A 24,841-nucleotide genomic window follows, 5' to 3' on the forward strand; every position below is an offset into this window, starting at 1 on the left:
GATCTCCTTCGAGCCAGAGTCGAACCAGCGACCCAAGGATTGCCAACAACCCACCTACAGTCCTCCGCTCTACCAACTGAGCTATCGAAGGCTTATGAGAGCTTTCCACAAGCCCACCCTCTTAAGGTTGCTGCAGTCCGACTGCTGGCCAAAAAGGGCAGAAGCAAAAACACTCAAGCTCTCCCATACCGGGAGTCGAACCCGGGCCGCCTGGGTGAAAACCAGGAATCCTGACCGCTAGACCATATGGGAGCTGCCACTTGTGAGGGCCAGTCTTGGCACAAACTTCAGTTCTTTCTGATCGTGCACACTTCACTGCCTCTCTTGCACAAGTACCACTCATACATTTACGCACGCTCTCATACACAGTCTCATGGTTTCCGTAAGCTAGAATCCTCTGATGCATAGTCATTAGCGTTATCCTTTGTGCCACTGGCTATGGGGTTGCTAAAGTGTTGCTAAGTGGTTGCTATGCGGTTGCTAAGGTGTTGCTAGGTGGTTGCTAGGCGGTTGCTAAGGTGTTGCTAAGTGGTTGCTAGGTGGTTGCTAGGCGGTTGCTAAGGTGTTGCTAAGTGGTTGCTGGGTGGTTGCTATGCGGTTTCTAAGGTGTTGCTAAGTGGTTGCTAGGTGGTCGCTAAGGTGTTGCTAAGTGGTTGCTAGGTGGTTGCTATGCGGTTTCTAAGGTGTTGCTAGGCGGTTGCTAAGGTGTTGCTAAGTGGTTGCTAGGCGGTTGCTAAGGTGTTGCTAGGTGGTTGCTATGTGGTTGCTAAGGTGTGACTAGGTGGTTGCTATGCGTTTGCTAAGGTGTTGCTAGGTGGTTGCTAGGCGGTTGCTAAGGTGTTGCTAGGTGGTTGCTAAGGTGTTGCTAAGTGGTTGCTAGGCGGTTGCTAAGGTGTTGCTAGGTGGTTGCTATGCGGTTGCTAAGGTGTTGCTAGGTGGTTGCTGGGCGGTTGCTAAGGTGTTGCTAAGTGGTTGCTAGGTGGTTGCTAGGCGGTTGCTAAGGTGTTGCTAGGTGGTTGCTAAGGTGTTGCTAAGTGGTTGCTAGGCGGTTGCTAAGGTGTTGCTAGGTGGTTGCTATGCGGTTGCTAGGGTGTTGCTAGGTGGTTGCTATGCGGTTGCTAAGGTGTTGCTAGGTGGTTGCTAGACGGTTGCTAAGGTGTTGCTAAGTGGTTGCTAGGTGGTTGCTAGGCGGTTGCTAAGGTGTTGCTAGGTGGTTGCTATGGGGTTGCTAAGGTGTTGCTAGGTGGTTGCTATGCGGTTGCTAAGGTGTTGCTAGGTGGTTGCTATGCGGTTGCTAAGGTGTTGCTAAGTGGTTGCTAGGCGGTTGCTAAGGTGTTGCTAGGTGGTTGCTATGCGGTTTTTAATGTGTTGCTAGGCGGTTGCTAAGGTGTTGCTAAGTGGTTGCTAGGCGGTTGCTAAGGTGTTGCTAGGTGGTTGCTATGCGGTTGCTAAGGTGTTGCTAGGCAGTTGCTAGGTGGTTGCTATGCGGTTGCTAAGGTGTTGCTATGTGGTTGCTAAGGTGTTGATATGTGGTTGCTAAGGTGTTGATATGTGGTTGCTAATGTGTTGCTAGGTGGTTGCTAAGGTGTTGCTAAGTGGTTGCTAGGTGGTTGCTATGTGGTTGCTAAGGTGTTGCTAGGTGGTTGCTAGGTGGTTGCTAAGGTGTTGCTAAGTGGTTGCTAGGTGGTTGCTAGGCGGTTGCTAAGGTGTTGCTAAGTGGTTGCTAGGTGGTTGCTATGCGGTTGCTAAGGTGTTGCTAGGTGGTTGCTAGGTGGTTGCTAAGTGGTTGCTAGGTGGTTGCTATGCGGTTGCTAAGGTGTTGCTAAGTGGTTGCTATGCGGTTTCTAAGGTGTTGCTAGGTGGTTGCTAGGCGGTTGCTAAGGTGTTGCTAGGTGGTTGCTATGCGGTTGCTAGGCGGTTTCTAAGGTGTTGCTAGGCGGTTGCTAAGGTGTTGCTAAGTGGTTGCTAGGTGGTTGCTAGGCGGTTGCTAAGGTGTTGCTAGGTGGTTGCTAGGCGGTTGCTAAGGTGTTGCTAAGTGGTTGCTAGGCGGTTGCTAAGGTGTTGCTAAGTGGTTGCTAGGTGGTTGCTAGGCGGTTGCTAAGGTGTTGCTAGGTGGTTGCTATGCGGTTGCTAAGGTGTTGCTAGGTGGTTGCTAAGGTGTTGCTAAATATTAGTGTTTCAAGCTATATTATCTTTTTATAGACTGGCATAGGCCTAAATAGGAAGCACGGTCAGACATTTATAGTTTATATAAAACGAGCGCTTACCTCATTTCACTGTGATCATTATGAGGATCATATTGCATATTCGGTTAATTCGTGTTTGTTGTTTGATAATATCTATCATATCATTCAAAACTTCATCTATCATGTTTATGATCTGCCCCTCAATCTTTCAATATTACAGATCGATTTATCAGATGATTTGTCTTAAGAGAAATGTTACAAAAGGATTTTCTTCATGAAGACCCCTCTAAAAACAATCGACAATCAATAATTCATTTAGTATAAATACAAGTTTTAGTAACAATAACTTAAACCGAAACATACCTTTGTACAGGAAAGAGCAGGTTCTCTGTAACCTTTAAGACAAACTCGTCGCATCAGACACGACTCTCGCTTATGACGTCTGCTTCGCGGGCATTTCACGTTGTATGCGTCACCGTCACATTTGTACACAGGCTTTAAATTAATGCTTTTGTCTCCTAAATTCATATAATAAAGAGAACGATGAAATAACATTATTAACCGGTTAACTGTAAACGTTTCTGTTCAGAACGATTAAAGTTGATATTTTTTCGTTTCTGTTCCTTGAACCGGTTCAGAGCCCTGCTTAAAATATTGTAATTATTATACTTGTATAATATAGACCTATACGTTATTGGCAGCAATGTATTATCTAATTTCAATTTTGCATTTTTATTTTATTTCAAATGTTTAATAAATGTTTATAATAATTTACTAATTAAATTTACTCTAATATTGCAGAAAACACATTATGTTTACCAATCACACTAACAATAACACTAACCTGCTTCTTTTTAAAGGATAAAAATGGAATAAAAAGTGTACTTAAATGAAGAGGCACCAGTTCCAGCTGCCACAAAAAGGCAATGGACACAGAATAAAATAGGTTGCTCAGGTGAAAAAGACAGAGAAGCAAGGATAACAACAGCAAACATTTTAAAAGAAAGAGGGATAGACAGACTCTGTTGAACTCATAAAATGCACAGACATACGTTCGACGTGTGTCTATCTCACGGACAGGTCTTGCAGTTGTTGTTTTTGCATCCAACAAAACAGATGGGAGTTGAATTAAAATAGATAGACGGATTGACATTTTAATTAATGAAATAAAGAAGTATAGGAATAAAATGTAAAACGCAAATGTTTAATTTGAATGGTTTAGAGTAATGGTGGATTTTTATAATTGCCTATAATCTATTTGTATACTTTTATTTATTTATGTTTTTATTTTTTGTTTGTTTGTTGTATTGTTTATCTGTTAGAACTCATATTAAATTGCTACCAACAGCAATTGACAGAATTTCTTTCTTTCATTCCAATTACAGCAAATAACTTCAGCAAGTCCTGCAGGAATTATAAAATCCTGCAGGATTTGTCACTTGCTTGGATCCATTGTAAAACCTGTAAGAAATCCCTGCACATATCGTCAATGTGTCCTCCAGGGTTTTATCATTCCTGCAGGACAGCAGCTATTCTGCAGGGGAAAAAAATAGATCATTCAGGATTCCTGAAAAAAGCACTGCATGATTCTAAACCTGTAGGAATTGCCTGCACATATCGTCATTTTGTCCTGCAGGATTTCATAATTCCTACAGGATAGCAGCAGGTTCCTGCAGAAAAAATGAAAATCCTGCAGGATTCCTGTAGGCTATTTTTGTAAATGTAGGACAATCAACAGCTGATCATTTACTGAAAGAAGATCTAAAACTTATGATTAAATAGAGATTTATCTGAAAATGAAGGAAGAGCACTAATCACATGAGGCATTGATAATCACTGGCAAAAACATCTGAAACTCTTATAAATATTGAATATTTAATTAAAGTTAAAACAATGACAAGTAAAAACAGGACAGAAGTCAGATTAATAAATATTATAACTTAAGAACACATAAGACTCAATAATACATTCATTATGAGTAAAGTGAATACAGATAAATGTTATATGTTACATACACAAAGAAACATGCTTGATTCCCCAGATCATTACAATCGCTACATCTGAATGGTGCCTTTTCACACGTTTTAAAAATTACAACCATTTGTAAGCATAGTTCTACACCAATACCAGTTTAATACCTCAAATAATTACAAATGTGAGGCATTACAGTGGTGAAGTGGGTTGCGCGATCGTCTCACAGCAAGAAGGTTGCTGGTTCGAGCCTCAGCTGGGCAATTTTAGAGGATACAAAAGTTTGGATAAAAGCATTTTTTTGGAGAACTGGAAAAGTCAACGCTAAACACTATTAAGTACACTCCCAAAGCAATTGACTTTATCTTCAGACTGAATACAAAAAGAGAAATTGGGGACATAATATTAGATTGAGCAACTTTGTGATTTAGAGCAGTTATGAGTGGAGACTTTACATTTACATTTACATTTAGTCATTTAGCAGACGCTTTTATCCAAAGCGACTTACAAATGAGGACAAGGAAGCAATTTACACAACTATAAGAGCAGCAGTGAACAAGCGCTATAGACGAGTTTCAGGTGTGTAAAAGTCTAAGACTTCACCAACTTTATTATATAAGAGGAATTAATGTAAAACTCCATCATGCTGCCACTTAAATATATTATTCCAAAAACTCACGAAAACAGGTAAAGAAATCTGAGATCTATTATTAATTGAGCGAATGTCTTTGTTTGACATGTACTGAGAAGATTTGTGCAGCCAAATATAAAATAATGTTAAAAAAAAGGCTTGACTGAAGGTATTATACAATCAGGGATTTCACAGAGGAGACTGAAAAAAAAGACCAATTAATCTTCTGTCCACAAATGTTTCCCTCTGTTGTCAAGAGACTGATTGAGAAACAGGCAGCCAATCAGCTTTCTCTGAACCACATGCAGGCAGCCAATCAGCTTTCGCTGATCAACGTGCAGGCAAAAATCCCGCCCTTGGCGCCCAGTCTGAGGCAGAGACTGGAGAGCGCAGAGCTGTGCTGTTTAATTCCAATTGTGTTACGGGTGTTGTGCGTCAATTCAAAGTAAGTATCATATCTGGCCTTTGTAGCGTTCGCAGATTTGCTACAATTATCTTGCAGGTTGAACTGCTTTATGTGCTCAATGCTAATATACTCTCTTGTTTTTAGCTCGATGCTAAGCTATAAACACTTCTGTAATGCGTTATTCGCGGGTTATCTACAGGGGTTCTGAGGGTCTTAAGTCTTAAATCTCAAAATCTAAATTGTAGGCTTTAAAAAGTCTTACATTTACTGAAATATTATGTTGTATGTTTTAAATCTTTTTTAAAACGCTCTTAAATTTCCTTTTTTCATGTGTTGCTACCAAATCTGGCCAAAACCAGATAAATGTAAGCAATTAGAGACATGTTCACGCTGCACACACGAGATGTAGAATCAGCCACTCAAGACTTGCACACATTTATTGAACAGGGAAGTAAAACCTATGTGTAACTTGTGTGAGAATATTTTGATGGTAAAAAATATTTTAATAGAATGTATATTTTTAAATGATATTAGTGTTTTTATTCAGGAAATATTTTAAGGCAAATGTTTAAAAATGTGTTTTCTGGAGGAATTTTTATCATTGATCAAACTGAAAGAGTTTATAAGACTTTTATCAGTGTTGTTGTTGTTATTTGTGTGTTTTAAAAGAAACTATGATGTTTCAGACACAGTTATGATTGTCAATTTATATATTGAATATTTAATAAAAGTGTTGCCATGAATATAGCCAGTGCTGCTGATATGGCATTAAACTATATACAAACAGCATATAATTAGAATAATTGTCTCCTCCTCCAGTGAAGCTCCTCCTCCTCCAGTTCAGCTGTAAACACTGGAATATTCCCATCAGGCTCCAGTGAAGAGTTTATTGAAGGACAGCGAGAACATGAGTGATCCAGAACCCTGCAAAATTAAAAATGAAGACTCTGAACAACAAATAGGTTGGTGTTTATTCCTGATCACGGGAGGTTATTGGGCTTCTGGGGCTTCAGCCCCGAATGTTTTTTTTCCAAAGCCATGAATCTTTTGGGTTTATGCAGACACTTTATGCAGAAATATTTAAACCGGTTCATTATTGCTTTCCCACAGAATCAATAAAGCAATATCAGTTGGGCTTTCTCTACCTCTTTATTTAAGAGTTTTTTTTTAAAATTATTATCAGAGGCAGCCCCACAGCAGTAAGTGCTTTCTGTCTCTCCTTTCTGAAAGCGAGTTTACACACACACACACCGTGGTCCTGCATAGCCATGCCTCCTGTCAGTCACTCAACACATTCGTCTCATCGCTGCACCACAATTGTACTTCATGTTTGTTACCGGCTTTAATTTCGTATTAAAGTAAGCTTGTTGGAAATTCTGAGGAGAACGTTGGGTTGCTATTGTGACTACACACGCTTTGATATGGAAAACAGACTACCAAGGAGATGTCGGTAAATCTTCAAAGGGCACAGTGTACTTTAAAACCCTATTCACATCATCCAGGCTAAGTTGTTTCACTATAAACATTTAATATAATAATATACAATAATATACATTTTATGTCTAACTATAAAATGAAAACATGATATAAGGAACGGCTATTTTCATTTTGATATTAGCAACTTAACAGACAGCAATAATGTTGAGACGTCGTGTAGATGCATATATGACCGTCATCTTCACTGTATGCGTATTCATAACAAAACGGAGCCTATAACATTACTGCCTCTAATTTTCATTAAAAATACGAAACATACCTTCTCTTTTGCTGAATATCAGTTTTAATAAACAATAATGGCCATTATAAAAGTATAACATACAATAGGTTTATACATAGATACATTATACATAGGAAATAAAGGCAAGCAATCAGTCAATATACAGAATGTGGTTACATTAATTATAAACTTATCTTTGCGCTCAGCCAAAACACATTACCTGAGAACAAGTAATAGATTCAAAAGACCAAAGTCGGGGAATATGTCGTTAGATATAGACAATTAAATATCACGGTTAGCTAATATAGTGAGATTAGATCCAGCGGCAGATCCTTGATGAACAGTCTGACGAGCACAGCTCTCATCTGGCTAGATAGGCTGCAGCACATGTCAGATGAGTGTGCTTGGGTGGTCACGTGATGTGCATTTTCAGCAGGGATGGGCGTTTCTGACCATTCATTTAGATTAATCCACAGGTTTGACAAACGATTAATCGGGGGTGGAGCTTAAGCAAGCGGCAGGGCGTGTGTGCATTATAGCGACAATTAAATAACATTCAACTTGTGTATATATATATATATATATATATATATATATATATATATATATATATATATATATATATATATATATTATTTTTTTTCAAAGCCCTGTTAAAATGGTGCTGATAAAACTATGACAGGATTCAGAAAACAATTAAATCAAAGCTGTTGGGTTATTAAAAATCACCATCAATATTGGTTAACACAGTAAACATTAAAAGAAGTGTGAGCAGTGACGTATTTAGGCATGGGCAAGTAAAAGCTTTGAGATACGATTTACTTCATGCAAGTGTATTAATTTAAAGTAGTAATCCCTGAATAAAGACGTTAAAGACCATTTACATTTGGCGTATTTTGCATGCGCAAGTTTGTTCTCTATGCGCAACCGAAACAACGGTGGTGAAAGCAAACTAAAATTGCGCGCAGAAAATATATAAATATATAAATCCGTGTTAAACCTATGAATGGTGGAAAAACATTTGTGTAACTGGGTCTCCACTTTAACCATGGCCTCTTTTGGTTTTAACAAACTTGTCCTTCAGGTTTTTCCAAATTTTTTAACAAAAAATTTCTCCTTTCCCACGGCTGTTGCAAATTTATAGCCAAGAATTATTGATCATTAGGTTATCTCTATGATCACGGATCAAAAAGACGTCTGTACAGTCGTTCTGTTTCAGCCAAATTTCTTCAGTGTTTCATATTCAACTCAAATCAAATGCGGCGCCGCGCGAACTGTTCGCGTAAGTCTTAAAAAATGCCGTGCGCACCGCTAGCTGAAATCATGCGCGCAAAAAAATCATGAGCACCTTGCTCTGCTCTCGGTGTGAATACCGGTTGTTTACACGCACGCTGAAAAAATACAGGCCGCTTATGTACTGTGAAACCTTTTATGCAGAGGTGTCGGCACGTAGCGAGCTTTGCAAGTCGACAAAACTAAAGTTTTTGACTATATGGCTATGAAGCAGAGAGATGCTTCATAGCATGTCTTCAAGGAGAGATGATGTATCAGGGAGGTAAGACTTAATAACATTAATTCTCAGCCATGAGTTGAGTCTAAGACAACAGATAATTACATAAAATATATATATTTTTTGTATTCTATAGAATTGTCTTTAATATTCAAGCAAAAGATTTCTTAAGAGATCTTAGCACATCACTCCAGTTTTGTCTTTAAATTTTTCCAGTCAGGCTACATGTAGGATTGATTCTGTTATTATATATTTAGAATAATAATTGTGTAATATTGATTAATAATAATAATTATTTATTTCTAAGTACATTTCTAAAAGCAGGTGGTTTGCCCAGGGTGCCATTTAAACTAGAACCGCCACTGACGAGAGGCGTGTAGGTTTTCTACATGACGCATTGTAAATAAAATTAATCATAAAGACGAGACACAACTTGAAAATGTTATAACAAATTGTGTTTATATACACAAAATGCATGTGAGCTTGAGCTACATGCCAACCAAAAAGTAGTGGAGGCAGTTCTCCCGTTACAGGGTGCATCAAAACAACGGCAACTGAAGCCCCGCAGAAAAAAAGAAACCAAAGTTATTTTACAGTATTATCCTTTTAAATATGTGTCTTATTATTTCTATAAATATATTAAATCCATTTTTAAAACTATAACCTACCTTTTTCTATATTGTAGACAACAACAAGAAACACACATGATACTCTGCATTTCAGTTATTTAACTGACATTTTTACCAAAACAATGTTGTACTTCAGCAACATCAACAGATGTGGATCAAAAAACATTTTTTTAATTTATTTATTTTTTTAGTTTTTTTTTTGTAAAAGATTCGCAAAAATCTGTTTCACCAAAACTTAACCAAACGACTGTTAAGTAGCACATGACCTAACTAAAATTAGAAGCTAGCATAATTTGGCTGCGTAAACTTTTTAAAAAATGCCTGAATATTTTTTTTTTACCACAGCTATAAAACTTAAAGATTAGGTAAACTAACATTTCTTTCAAAATGATCAGTCGGTGGAGGTAAATAAAATAAAGCCGGCCTAATTTAACTATGCTGCTTAAAACAAAAACAGCCTTAATATTTTGTCATGCATGGCTAATAAAACTTAACATAAGGAAAAACTACATATTTTTATTCAAAAAGATCAGTCGGTCTACATGCTGTGATGAAAACCGAGTGCGAAGTCTATTTACAATTAGACAGGCGGTGGTAAAATCGCGCTCAGCAGGCACAGAAGTTCCAGGAACAGCCAGGGACTTATTGGCAAGGGTGCTTAGCCTTGCAAATCGAGACTCATTTATTTTGCACCACAATAAAGGATCCGGGTTTAGAAAGATGCATGGCTCCAAAGTAGCTTTCGATGTTGGTGTCATCCGGTGAAACATCACTCATCCCGTAGTCCTCGCCGAAAAGAGTGTCGAGACACGGCAGCTGACAGCTGAAAGCATCACACAACACATTTGCATGGTATTTAAAATGAAACTATTCAGATGGCGCTCTGTGGCGCGGCAGAAATATGAAGTGTGTGTCGTGGCTGGGCACCGCTGTGTACCCTGATAGACACATACGTTTAGAACTCTGAAATGCATGACGCTGCGTGGGCCGTGGCGCAACGCGCTGCTTCTGGTGTATGACCCCCCTATATTGGATCTGGTCAGGTCTCACCTCTAGACCGCAACTCCCTGCAGCCATAACCAATCAAATATCAAACTACCGGCCAAATACTAACCAATCAGAAAGAATAAACGGAATTTAATTTTAGAGCCAATCGATCATCGTTTTCATGCTCTATCGTCGCTGATGCGTTCGATTAATCGAATAATTGTGCACATCCCTAGTTTTCAGTGGTTTGGTGTAGACAGCAAGCTGCTCAGAAACGCTGGGTGAAACGTTAGTGTGGACGCGGATAGTTTTCATTCTAAAACGACGTTTTAAAACTAAAACGCACTAGTGTAAATGGGGCCTTAGTCACATACCTGTCTGATGGCTCATTATGCAGGTCTTTGTCTTCTCAGGTGCAAGGGCGTTGCTAGGGTCGAAAGAGAAAAGGGGGTTAGCCCCAAAGAAGTCTCCCCCCCCCCCCCCCCCAAGGAACATCAAAAAGGAAAAAAAATTGATAAATTAACCCACTTCTCATTTACTAGTCTGTTATGAGCCATATCATACCTCTTAAGCTTCTGATCTCCTGATTTGCAGTTTTTGTTTATTTTTTGAAAATGTAATTGTTTTCAAATCTGAAAATATGATTTAGTTGATAGTGTGAGTTGTTATTCGATGTAATACGAAGCTACAAACATGTTCAGTTGGACAGAATTTTTAACTAAGGTGTAGTGTCCAGATACTGGAATTTCTGAATACATTACCTTGCAATATATTGATATTCAATAGGCTACTATTTTTGATATAACAACAATTGTATCAAACATGGTACAAAAATAATTTCTTTTTAAGGGAGATGCATTTTTCAGTTTTCCTCAAAATAGGTTGATGTGGGCATTGTAGCACTTTAAATGCATGTAAGTTTGATTCACACTTGAGCAGAAATTCCATATATGCCTCACAAAAGTAGCAGAACATTCCAGGAAATCCCTAATATGGATGAAGGCATCCAGCTATTGCTGTTGAATGAAAATAAGATCTGCATAAACATTAAAAGGCTTTAACTGATCATTTACGCGACTGCGACAATGAATGGTTTATATGTGTACTTCCAGCCATCTTAGGTGTTTTCATAAGAAAGTCGATTTATAATTTAATGCTAACTGACATAGTATGTTACAGTAGAATATAGCTATAAAATAGTATCCTATATGCATGAACTTAATTGGATCAAATTAGATAATTTAACTATTACAGAATATCAGTCGATTTGCTGAAACACAAAGAAAGTTTTGGCCAAATTAAGCTTCAAAATCCCCCCGGAATGTATGAAAATGACCCAACAGCACACAAAGGGAAAGGTGCACATTCCAGCCTTTATGCAGATGCTTTACAGGTATTTCTGAGAGGCAAATATTCAGCTGTTTGTTCAGCTATTACCCCAGAACTACTTTTTTTTTTTTTTTCTGATTTTTTTCTGACTGATGTTTACCAGTCAGGCACAGAACATGTATTCCCTGTCTGCTTTACAAGTTTTAGAAAAACATTTTGTTGTAATTATGAATATATACGAATAAAAATAGGCCATTTACAGCTTTCAAATCTGTGTCTTATCAATATGACCAAAACGACTTTTCTGAGAAACTCTGAAAACTGGACTGACACTGTTTCAATTTACTGTAACTTCTATGTTAAGTGGCTTCGGCACAATTTACATTGTAAAAGCACTGGATAAAGATGAATCGAATTAAATCTGCTTAAATGTGTACACGTTATTAGACCGAGCAAAATATGATCTGATTTATTTTACATTTAATGTGCATCAATTACAGTGTGTGTAGCCAATATTTCCAATGTCATTTCACGTTTCAGCTTTTGATGAGAGTTTTTAAGACTTAATGTAAACTAATGTTTTATTTATTTATTTCAGACATAATTGAAGAGAATGAGGGGAGTAAAGAGGAGGAACTTCATGTCAAAATTGAGGAAAAAACTAATTTACAGACTGATGGTATTTTGAAAAGAAGAGACCAGAATCGTTTCACCTGCACTCAGTGTGGAAAGAGTTTTGGAAGAAAAGGCTATCTTAAGATTCACATGAGGATCCACACTGGAGAGAAACCATTCACATGCACTCAGTGTGGGAAGAGTTTCATCCGCTCATCATCCCTTAATATACACATGAGGATCCACACTGGAGAGAAACCTTTCACATGCACTCAGTGTGGGAAGAGTTTCATCCGCTCATCATCCCTTAATATACACATGAGGATCCACACTGGAGAGAAACCTTTCACATGCACTCAGTGTGGGAAGAGTTTCAGCCAATCATCATCCCTTAATCACCACATGATGGTCCACGCTGGAGAGAAACCATTCACATGCACTCAGTGTGGGAAGCATTTCAGCTGCTCATCTCACCTTAAACACCACATGAGGATCCACACTGGAGCGAAACCATTCACATGCACTCAGTGTGGGAAAAGTTTTAGCCAGTCATCACCCCTTAATAAACACATGAGGATCCACACTGGAGAGAAACCATTCACATGCACTCAATGTGGGAAGAGTTTCAGACACTCATTATCCCTTAATCAACACATGAGGATGCACACTGGAGAGAAACCATTCACATGCACTCAGTGTGGGAAGAGTTTCTGCCAATCATCTTCCCTTATTCAACACATGAGGATCCACACCGGAGAGAAACCATTCACATGCACTCAGTGTGGGAAGAGTTTCAGCCAATCATCACACCTTAATCGACACATTAGGATCCACACCGGAGAGAAACCATTCACATGTACTCAATGTGGGAAGAGTTTCAGCCAATCATCGAACTTTAATCTACACATGAGGATCCACACCGGAGAGAAACCATTCACTTGCACTCACTGTGGGAAGAGTTTCAGCCAATCATCAAACTTTAATCTACACATGATGAGCCACACTGGAGAGAAACCATTCACTTGCACCTAAGCCGCAGTCACACTGGACTTTTCTCCCCATAGACTTCCATTCATACGCACGCAAATGCGTCAGACTGGAAACGCAAGTTCGTGCGTCAAGTTTTGCAGTTCACTGTGTTGCAAAGTTCAAGCTTGGTGAACTCTGACCTGCGAAATTGCATCACTTGACTGTGTGAGACCAATCGTAGATTAAAACATGACCTCTCTGGACAGAAATTTAAAATATGGACCAATCGCTCACTTTTTTAATGTCTAATCATCTTGTTTAATCCCGCCCCTTTTCATAGCGCCGTACAACAGAATGTCGCATGCTCAAACTCTAGTGTGACCGCAGCTTCGGTGTGGGATGAGTTTCAGCAGCTCCTCAGACCTTAATCTGTTAAGCTTTATTTTGGCTATTTTGGGTATTTCCACCTGAATTTGGCCTTTCGATTTAAAAAGCTTCCCATAACCACATGCAGAGGAGTAAATACAAAAGTTTGGTAACATTTTAATAGAAATCCTTTGAAATTTCATAAAATACTGTTTTATATAAACTTAAGTTTGAAAATGTGTATTTTTGCTTCTAATAAAAATAAAATACTATTCTATCTTAGATGTAGGTCTAGTCAAATTCAGTTAAACTGAGTCAGGTTTTTAGACCAGAAGTGCCCAAACCTTTTCATTTAAAAGGCCACAGACAAAATATTATTATGAGCCGTAGCCAAAGGTAAATATGTATAAGCTATATTACATTAAAGTTGCGATGGATAATTTCCTAATTTATTTCACAATATTCAAAAATAAATCGAAAACTTTAACTTGTCTTAACTAATGAAGTATAACTTTTAAAACGATAACTTATTGCAATAAAAACATAACAGTGAACAGTGGAGTTCAATGCTGAATACACTAGTCAAGCAGAATCTGCCTTCTCTGCAATGTCTTCTATTAATCAGGTGATAGTGTTCATTTAAACTTAATTTGATCAATTTGCAATATTTAATTTAAACATTTCACTTCAGTTAGCGTTTAACAAAAAAACTAATAAAAGGTTACATTAGATTTGAAATGACAATCTCTAAAGCTTCTCCTTCATTTTTCTTCTCTTCTCAGATAGGATGACTGCCAAATCAAAGGTTATCATGGGCCAGCTTTGGCCAGCGGGCCCTAGTTTGGGAATCTTTGTTTTAGACAATGGCATAGCACAATAACTACTGCAGTTACTAATGCTATAATTACTGAACTGGATGATAAAAATCATATGCTGCACTCTTTATAGACTTATCAAAAGCATTTATTTCTGTAGATCAATTTACTTTGTTGCAAAGACTAAAATTTATAGCGTTTAGTACTACAGTGTTAAAACAGATTAACAATTATTGTTATTTTTAAATGGTTCCATAATTATTTTACTGGAAGAACTCAGTGTGTTTCTAAAGAAAAGTATGTCTCTGCTCCTTAAACTGTAAACACAGATGTTCCTCAATGTTAAATTTTGCAACCAATTTTATTTTCTTATTCTTATAAATGAGCTTGGTAAAATCTGAAATGATTTTGGTTAATCTGCAAATGTACAATTGTACACTTTTATGCAGATGGCACAATTATTTACACTAAAAAATGGCAGTAGACTCTTTGCAAAATGCTTTTAACTCATTCCAGATGTTCATTGATTGCTTAAAATTATTATTAAATGTAAAAAACAAAAAACTAAATGCATGATCTTTACACATTCCACAAACAACTTTAAGATTAAAACTTTAAATGGCACACAGATTGAAAAAGTTGCATATTTTAAAAATTAAGGTATCTGGCTTGATAATAAGTTTATATAGTTTTCCATATTGATAGACTTAGGTGTCTTTTATTTATAAAGCTTTAGTTTGTAAATTACCACAGTATATTCCTAGTTTGTTGCTGTGCAGCTTAAATGCCTATAATACCAGATTAGCAGATATCCTCTTACTTAAAATGCCATTTTTTACGTCAGTCTGCATTTTCTAAATATGCTTTGTATGTATGTTAATTTAGGCATCCTTCATGTATTTATTAATGCTTAGTTCCCTCAATAACAGACTTTGAATGATCCACTACTTTATAGTTATACAGCATTCACAAATTACCAAATTTTCAATGTATTTTTGACTATTTTCTCAATCTCAATACTTCACTCTATTATGATTAAATTTATTAAAATAATTTAAAAAGTCTTACCAATTGATTGACTATTGATATAAAACCATCAGCTGGTCCACATCATTTTCTAAATGTGTTGCTTTACTCATTAATGTTTTGGATAGTTCATCCTTACTAGGGTTTCTTCTCCACAAGCCATTGCTAAAGGCTTTTTATTTTATTTATTTATTTATTTTTTGCTGGCTAGGGATGATCATTACCAGTATGTCCTTGGTCCCTCACATTCTGTGCAGGATGGCTGTAGTTGGTTAGTGTAGTGTGGACTCTTTGACCATCTGCTGACCATGTCATGAGCCTTCTCCTAGGCCTCGACTGCATTTCCTTGCTCTGATTGAGTCTCCTTCACACTGAATAGAATTCAAATGGAAATTCTAAATATTTTCCGTTAGTAGCAGAATGACCAAAGAGTTAAAACTTAAAATCCTTTCAAGGTTTTTTTTTGTGTAGGCTTGTACTTTACAGTTCTATAAAAATATCTCTGTCAATGTTTTCAAACAACCACACTTGAACTACCAAAGTCACACAAATGCCAATTTCACATCTCATAATGACGCATTTTCATCATAAATGCAAAAATGTTAAATAAAATAAAATCAATCATTTTTGTTCCACGGAGAGCCAACCTCCATCCCATCCACTTTTTTCCACGTTGTTGTGCATGTCAATTCACAGAACCACCACAAAACATGCGGCACATAAACTCCCTAACCTTCTCAGCCACATCCAGAAAGCACGTCCACCTTCCCCATTCAAAACACAAAAAATGTTTACAGATTAATACCTCTCTGATCCTACAACTCTGCAGCCAGTTGTCCCAGAAAATACAAACAGATGCTTCAACACAATCCCAACATACACTTCTTCTATGCATCCACTCTGCAAATGTTACATTCACAACACTAGAACTGCTCATAACTCATCTGGCCATCAGCCTAGTGTAACCTGTGTAATTAAAAATGAAGATTTTGGGCTTTCATGTTTTATTACTAGTGTAATTATAAAGAATACTTGAATTCGTTTAATTTAGAATTTTCTACTACATGCAATTTGCAATCTTTATCAATTTAAAAATGTTCCTCATTTGGAGCCAGCTTTTATGTTTTTATAATGAATTTTAAAAGATGTACTCTTATAGCATTTACCTGGAAAATATTCAACCCCTCATGTTAATTAAAAACGGACAGTTTTACTTTTGACACTAGACAAAGCCATTTTGATGAAATCCTCAGAACAGGCTTAAATGTTAAAACGATAGTTGCCTTTTCTTCCCATTATGCTCTGCGCAAATGTAACATTGTTTTAGATCTGTCATAGTAAATTATTTATTTATTGTTATTACTATTTTTATTTTTAAATACAATTCATCCAAAGCCATTATTTTATTGGGCAAATTCTGTCCTGTGGACCAAAGGTTTCTTCCTATATTAAAAAAAAAAATTCTACAAGAATGTATGCATATTTAAATTATTATTATCATTATTATTATTACATTTCACCAGCCAATTTTGTTTTCATCCAACACATTACACAGGAGTTATCCATAGCTAGCATGATACTAAATCTAAAATCTATGCCGTGGATTAACTGTTCATTCTGTCTCCCAAAATAGCTTAAAAGTATCTAAAAAAATAATAAAAACAATAATGGAATTCTCTGTCTGGGTCACAAATGTGGTAGTTTGGAGAGTATTTAAACAGTCTGCGTAACCTGTTTTTTTTGAAGAATGTTATATCTTACTTATGTTGTATCCCATCCATTTATATATCAAAAGAAAACATTTGATGATAAATTATATTTCCCAGTTTTAGATTTAATATATTTTTCAATAATTTCTGTCTTTAATCCATTAACTTTTCTCTATGTATGATACAAAACACACTGAGGTAAAAATGATTTCTGAAAAATCTTTGCAAACAATCTACTTGAGTTGAATTTATCAAACAAATCAAATTTAGTAATGTTCAACCTAACTTGCTCATCCAAACCCAGCCCAAACAAACTCTTCACAACCACTAAACTCCAAAAAATGTATTGGCTTAAAAGTGTAAAAGGTAAATTAAAGAAAGAAAACAGTTCAAAAACCAAATACAAGTCAAGCTCCCTCAATTATCAATAAAAAAGTTTACATGCAAAAGAGGGGAAAAAATCCAGAAAGGTAACGGTTTTATGAATTTCTAAATCAAAAACAATTCAAAGCAAGTGTTGGCTTGAACTTCAAAATCAAACACCGGGCATTGAAGAATACTGCAGGACTTGTAATTAAGACAAAAGGTTTTATCATATGAAAAAAAAATATATATATAAAAGTTACAATTTAAGATAAGAAGCTTTTATCATAAGGAGGTAAAAAAGCATGACATTACAAAAGAGCTATAGCTGAGATGCAATGTTTTTACCTTTTTCAGAATCTAACAGCACTTAGTGCTAGAAATTCAACAAAGTTAATCAATACTGAAATTTGTTAGCCGTACACATTCTTATGCCTCAAAGCCTTGATATGTTCACGTAATTATACAAATCAAAGCGTTTATGATTTTTAAATTACAATATAAATTCAACTGTCTGCACTGCATCATAGTGTAATATCAATACTGAGACAATATGCAATGCAGCTCAAATCTTTTAAGCATAATTGCTGGTGTTGGGGGTCGGTTACGAGCAGAGTTTTTTTTCACCACATGACCTTCCAAGAGGCCACACTCCTATAGTCAGATCTTGCAGTGTTAGATTCTCAGTGTAACCATGTTCAGTCCTTCCTTCTACTCCATTATATAATATTCTACTCTTCCATTTCACTCTCCTTAAACAAACACCTATCTGGAGTTTAGGGTTTGTCCGAACAGTGAATGGCTTGATTCTTTTATAATTACTTTCATTAACGCTTGACACTACTACTGGGTTCAGAAAAATATCCAATTCAAGCAGCATATTCGTGCTTTCCTCTCTCCATCTTCAACGCTACATCTTTCTTCTATCAAACTTCCTACTGTATTAATGTTAATGCGTTCGTCAATGGCCTTTCTCCAGTCAACCGTCGGCCACTCTCTTTCTACTTCAGCCAAATACCACTCAACTGTTAAATTCTTTAGGAGTTAATTTTTCTGTTGATTCTCACTTCTTTCCTAATATATCTATATAGTGAGATTCTGTCCAAAAGTGCATTTCAGAACCCGCAGTTTCAATTAAGGTCTTAGCTCTTTCTCTTCTAGTTTCTGTAGAAAAAATTGCATTCCAAAAAATGTGTCGATCAAAATCCATTTCTTTAATTTATTTTTTATTTATTTATTTTTAAATAATTTTTTAACTTCAAGTGAGAAAAAATGAGAGAGGAAAGGAAAAATAAGAGAAATAAAAAGGGAATTAGGAAATAAGGGAAGAAAATAGAGAAAAAGAAAAGGATAAAGAGAGGGTGAGAGAGAAGAAATATGTATTTTATTGCTATATATAATTATTCAGTTGTTATCTCTTCTTTTTTTAAGGTATTAATGGTCTCGTTTCTTCATTATCGCAAATTATACAATTTTCAGAATGGTCTAATAATATACACATCCAATATTTTGGTGGATTTTTCATTCTAGGGACTTGCTTTGGTTTGATTCTAATTCCTTACTTTTATTTTATTTCATTTCCCCATAACCCCTGGCTCGGGCCTTCACAAATAACACATAAGTCTACATTCATTGCGTCATCCAAAAAATTTTTAATTTAAGACATTACCTATGTTTTCTTTATGTTATTTGATTAATGTTCAGATTTTGTTCCTTTGTTTGCACTTGTATGTAGTGGAAGTTATTTATTTCCTTGAGTGTTGTTATTATTTGAAGTTATTATCTTCAACTGTACTGTTATTTCACATTCTTATTAAACAGTTGCAGAAATGACCCAGTGTCTGTTTCAGTGGATTCAAATTATGCATTTTAAACTAAATAAAAGTGTAAACACAGACACAGTGTTTAGGATAAATTTAACAATCATTCAAACTATTTATTTCATTTAAAAACAAGTAATCCTTTAAAGAAAAAAACACTTCATTATTTAAAACATATGAAGCTTTTTCAGATAAGTGCAACACTTTTTCCCCTTCACCTGAAAAGTGTGTGATAGTTTAAATAAATAAGAAAAAAAGGAAAATGACACGGAAAAACAACTTAATGATTATTTTTTTAAAAATTCCCTGCAATTTTCCTTTTTCCTTGTGATCAACCGAGAACAAAAATGAAGGAATCCACAAATATCCACAATATCCTGGAAAAAAAACACTGAAATAACAGGCTCTGTATGAGAGCTCTTTGAAGAGAATAAGGCAGCTAGCCTAATTTAAAAAAAAAAAAAAAACACTTTACAGCCAAATACAATAAGAATTTATTTAAGCAAAAGAGAAAAAAGGCTATCTATTTTGGACAGAATTCAGTGTAAAATGTAAGACATTATTTATAAAGACAGACAGGCCTACAGAATTATTTTTGGAGTGTTTGAACATGAATGGCAGCTGTTGTTTATGATCTAACATTTGCAAAACTACATGCTGAACGCTGTGAGTTTGCGTCAGGATGATGATGATACATTTTGAGCAATGTTAGACAGTACTATAGGGTGTGATGCTGCTTGGCTACTTAAGTAAAATTGGCAACAAACATTTTACATAAAAATTAAATGTAAGATAGTTTATATTAAAGTATCAATAGGATGTGAGGTCTATTTATCCACCTATCTTCAGCTCAGTCCCTGATTTAACAGCCAATTATTCCAGTTAAGGTTTTACACAGCGGATGCCCTTCTAGCTGCAACTCAGTACTGGGAAACACCCATACACTCTCACATTGACACATGCACTTCGGCTAATTTAGTTTATCTATACTGCATGTCTTTGGACTGTGGGGGAAACCGAATATTTACCTAGCTGTTGAAACTAAAACATGTAGTAGTAATGGGTACTTTTTACTAAAAGGACACCTATTTTACTCCTTTTCAAGATTTAAGATAAGTCTTTTGTGTCTCCAGAATTTGTCTGTACAGTTTCAGCTCAAAACACCCATCAGATTATTTGTTATACGTTTTGGGATTTGGGATGTTGGGATTTTCTGCTTTAAACACTTGATTAAAAAGTTTTTCAAATTGTCCTAAAATTGTTTAGATTAAATGTTTTTGATTAACTTAAAATACTGAATATCTGTGTGTCTGTGTATGTGAGAGAGCAGATTTGTTGTGTAAAGTGGAAAACGAGGGAGAAATGATTACAATAGTGAGTGGCAAAAAAAAAAAAAAAAAAGCTTTTAAAAAAGACTTTTATTTTGGCGAGGTATGTGACGTCATAAGGCCGCGCCGCTCCAGCGCTGGGATTCAACTAGAGAAAGGTTTGTTTTTAAACTTTTACATAAATATAAACCGATTGATTAAAGTTTCAGGTTTTCACCCGATGCTTAATTATGTTCCTGCTGTTGACAATATTATTATTCTCTATAAATATAAGAAATTGAGTACTAGTTTTAATCAGCTCATTTATGGCTATTGTTTCTTACTCTGATTTAGCCGATTTCTTTTTGTTCATTACTCTCATATAAAGAAACTGTTGAAGCAAGTGTTGAAGAGAAGTTATTTTGTTTCTGTTCATTGTTTTATTCAGTTTAAACAGGATATTTTTATTGTTTTGTTCATTTTGAACAGGATAAAGTGTCCAAACACAGAGAAAAACTCCTGCTGAAGCGACTGATCTCCACACTGTTATAAAGATGGCGTTTATTAAAGAGGAGAGTGAAGATGTGAAGATTGAAGAAACATTCAGAGTCAAACAGGAAGATCTGCTGGAACAAACAGGTTGGTTTTAATTCTCAAAGACCAACTCAGCCATTTGATCCTCATTCAGATATATTTTAATTATAAGAATACTAAATTAAATCCATCTTGCAGCCCTGAGTGTGCTGCCTAGTTCTCCTAAATGCACATAAGCACTCATTGAAAGACAGGAATCAGTTTCTTTCATCACTTGTTCTCATGTCTTTTGTCATTTTTTTATGTATTATTAGTCTCCCATTTTCCTTAAGGTTATTGCTTTTCTTGTTCTCCTACTGTTTGTAAAGCGTCCTTAAGCACTGGTGCTATGTAAAATAAATAAAAACATTAAATTAAAAAAAGTTTAACTGAGCTGATGATATTTGACCTACAGTATTCTCATAGAAGAGATCTGCTATTATAGTGATGGTGTTGGCTTAGTACTTTCCATTTGCAAATGTCACGTTGATCACAATTTTCTTTTTTTCATCAACTTCTTTATGGGTTTAAACTTGTTTCTTGTAGTTGTTACTAGTTCTCACAGATAGTATCTGAGTTAGAATTACATCATTATTATAATTAATTACCTGGGCTGTTGTGTTTAAACCGATTTCTGTGGCATCTCGGTGGGATATGAAATATTGTGTTGTAGGTCTTAAATCTTTTTTAAACAAGTCTTCATTTTTCTTTGTTCGTGTTTTGCTACCCAATCTGGCCAAAACCCATACAATCACCAACAATCCATCTCAATAAAACTTTCAACTTTTATTCAAAAAAAATATGGTTGCTATGCGGTTGCTAAGGTGTTGCTAGGCAGTTGCTAGGTGGTTGCTATGCGGTTGCTAAGGTGTTGCTATGTGGTTGCTAAGGTGTTGATATGTGGTTGCTAAGGTGTTGATATGTGGTTGCTAATGTGTTGCTAGGTGGTTGCTAGGTGGTTGCTATGCGGTTTCTAAGGTGTTGCTAGGCGGTTGCTAGGTGGTTGCTAGGCGGTTGCTAAGGTGTTGCTAGGTGGTTGCTAAGGTGTTGCTAAGTGGTTGCTAGGCGGTTGCTAAGGTGTTGCTAGGTGGTTGCTATGCGGTTGCTAGGGTGTTGCTAGGTGGTTGCTATGCGGTTGCTAAGGTGTTGCTAGGTGGTTGCTAGACGGTTGCTAAGGTGTTGCTAAGTGGTTGCTAGGTGGTTGCTAAGGTGTTGCTAGGTGGTTGCTATGGGGTTGCTAAGGTGTTGCTAAGTGGTTGCTAGGCGGTTGCTAAGGTGTTGCTAGGTGGTTGCTATGCGGTTTCTAAGGTGTTGCTAGGCGGTTGCTAAGGTGTTGCTAGGCGGTTGCTAAGGTGTTGCTAGGCGGTTTCTAAGGTGTTGCTAGGCGGTTGCTAAGGTGTTGCTAAGTGGTTGCTAGGCGGTTGCTAAGGTGTTGCTAGGTGGTTGCTATGCGGTTTTTAATGTGTTGCTAGGCGGTTGCTAAGGTGTTGCTAAGTGGTTGCTAGGCGGTTGCTAAGGTGTTGCTAGGTGGTTGCTATGCGGTTGCTAAGGTGTTGCTAGGCAGTTGCTAGGTGGTTGCTATGCGGTTGCTAAGGTGTTGCTATGTGGTTGCTAAGGTGTTGATATGTGGTTGCTAAGGTGTTGATATGTGGTTGCTAATGTGTTGCTAGGTGGTTGCTAGGTGGTTGCTAAGGTGTTGCTAAGTGGTTGCTAGGTGGTTGCTAAGGTGTTGCTAGGTGGTTGCTAGGTGGTTGCTAAGGTGTTGCTAAGTGGTTGCTAGGCGGTTGCTAAGGTGTTGCTAAGTGGTTGCTATGCGGTTGCTAAGGTGTTGCTAGGTGGTTGCTAGGTGGTTGCTAAGTGGTTGCTAGGTGGTTGCTAAGGTGTTGCTAGGTGGTTGCTATGCGGTTGCTAGGGTGTTGCTAGGTGGTTGCTATGCGGTTGCTAAGGTGTTGCTAGGCGGTTGCTAAGGTGTTGCTAAGTGGTTGCTATGCGGTTGCTAAGGTGTTGCTAGGTGGTTGCTATGCGGTTGCTAAGGTGTTGCTAGGTGGTTGCTAAGGTGTTGCTAGGTGGTTGCTAGGCGGTTGCTAAGGTGTTGCTAGGTGGTTGCTAAGGTGTTCCTAAGTGGTTGCTAGGTGGTTGCTAGGTGGTTGCTAAGGTGTTGCTAAGTGGTTGCTAGGTGGTTGCTATGCGGTTGCTAAGGTGTTGCTAGGTGGTTGCTAAGGTGTTGCTAAGTGGTTGCTAGGCGGTTGCTAAGGTGTTGCTAAGTGGTTGCTAGGTGGTTGCTATGCGGTTGCTAAGTGGTTGCTAGGCGGTTGCTAAGGTGTTGCTAAGTGGTTGCTAGGTGGTTGCTAGGGCGGTTGCTAAGGTGTTGCTAGGTGGTTGCTATGCGGTTGCTAAGGTGTTGCTAGGTGGTTGCTAGGCGGTTGCTAAGGTGTTGCTAGGTGGTTGCTAGGCGGTTGCTAAGGTGTTGCTAAGTGGTTGCTAGGTGGTTGCTATGGGGTTGCTAAGGTGTTGCTAAGTGGTTGCTAGGTGGTTGCTATGCGGTTGCTAAGGTGTTGCTAGGTGGTTGCTATGCGGTTGCTAAGGTGTTGCTAGGTGGTTGCTAGGTGGTTGCTATGCGGCTGCTAAGGTGTTGCTAAGTGGTTGCTAGGTGGTTGCTATGGGGTTGCTAAGGTGTTGCTAAGTGGTTGCTAGGTGGTTGCTATGCGGTTGCTAAGGTGTTGCTAAGTGGTTGCTAGGCGGTTGCTAAGGTGTTGCTAGGTGGTTGCTAGGCGGTTGCTAAGGTGTTGCTAAGTGGTTGCTAGGTGGTTGCTATGCGGTTGCTAAGGTGTTGCTAGGTGGTTGCTAAGGTGTTGCTAGGTGGTTGCTAGGCGGTTGCTAAGGTGTTGCTAGGTGGTTGCTAGGCGGTTGCTAAGGTGTTGCTAAGTGGTTGCTAGGTGGTTGCTATGGGGTTGCTAAGGTGTTGCTAAGTGGTTGCTAGGTGGTTGCTATGCGGTTGCTAAGGTGTTGCTAGGTGGTTGCTATGCGGTTGCTAAGGTGTTGCTAGGTGGTTGCTAGGTGGTTGCTATGCGGCTGCTAAGGTGTTGCTAAGTGGTTGCTATGGGGTTGCTAAGGTGTTGCTAAGTGGTTGCTAGGTGGTTGCTATGCGGTTGCTAAGGTGTTGCTAAGTGGTTGCTAGGCGGTTGCTAAGGTGTTGCTAGGTGGTTGCTAGGCGGTTGCTAAGGTGTTGCTAAGTGGTTGCTAGGTGGTTGCTATGCGGTTGCTAAGGTGTTGCTAGGTGGTTGCTAAGGTGTTGCTAAGTGGTTGCTAGGTGGTTGCTAGGCGGTTGCTATGGGGTTGCTAAGGTGTTGCTAAGTGGTTGCTAGGCGGTTGCTAAGGTGTTGCTAGGTGGTTGCTATGCGGTTGCTAAGGTGTTGTTAGGTGGTTGCTAGGTGGTTGCTAGGCGGTTGCTATGGTGTTGCTAAGTGGTTGCTAGGTGGTTGCTATGCGGTTGCTTAGGCGTTGCTAGGCGGTTGCTAAGGTGTTGCTAAGTGGTTGCTAGGTTGCAACACCTTAGCAACCGCCTAGCAACCACCTAGCAACACCTTAGCAACCGCATAGCAACCACCTAGCAACACCTTAGCAACCGCATAGCAACCGCCTAGCAACCACCTAGCAACCATTGCAAGGGTTGATTGGATGCAGCTCACGAAAGGGCAAGCTGACATTTTGTGGACAAAAAGCTGGGCTATGTGTAAGAATGAATGGCGTGCCTTGTTTGCTGCAAAACATGCTAATAACGTTCTCCTGTGTGATGCACTGTCCAAGTTACTGCTGATGACCAGTCGAAGACTGATGAAGAAGCAAGGATTATTAATGAAGAAAAACTGTCCAAGCCCAGTTTTCTACCCTCCTCTTGCTGTCAGCCAAGGT

At 37.7% G+C, this 24,841-nt stretch overlaps 1 protein-coding gene and 2 non-coding genes across 3 annotated transcripts in view; 1 reads left to right on the forward strand and 2 right to left on the reverse strand.

Annotated features, from left to right (window-relative positions):
* Positions 1-24,841, forward strand: part of LOC130222033 (gastrula zinc finger protein XlCGF57.1-like) — a 171,434-nt gene that overhangs the window by 13,879 nt on the left and 132,714 nt on the right. The window contains exon 2 of the mRNA XM_056454649.1: positions 11,965-12,971. Coding sequence (XP_056310624.1) covers positions 11,965-12,971 — 1,007 coding nt within the window. The remainder of the gene's footprint in view (positions 1-11,964; positions 12,972-24,841) is intronic.
* On the reverse strand, positions 5-91 carry trnay-gua (transfer RNA tyrosine (anticodon GUA)). Its single transcript is given in 2 exon segments — positions 5-40; positions 55-91. It is a non-coding gene; the product is annotated as a tRNA-Tyr (tRNA).
* Positions 181-252, reverse strand: trnae-uuc (transfer RNA glutamic acid (anticodon UUC)). Its single transcript has one exon. It is a non-coding gene; the product is annotated as a tRNA-Glu (tRNA).

Source organism: Danio aesculapii, chromosome 4, assembly GCF_903798145.1.
Source record: "Danio aesculapii chromosome 4, fDanAes4.1, whole genome shotgun sequence".
NCBI classification, from domain to species: domain Eukaryota; kingdom Metazoa; phylum Chordata; class Actinopteri; order Cypriniformes; family Danionidae; genus Danio; species Danio aesculapii.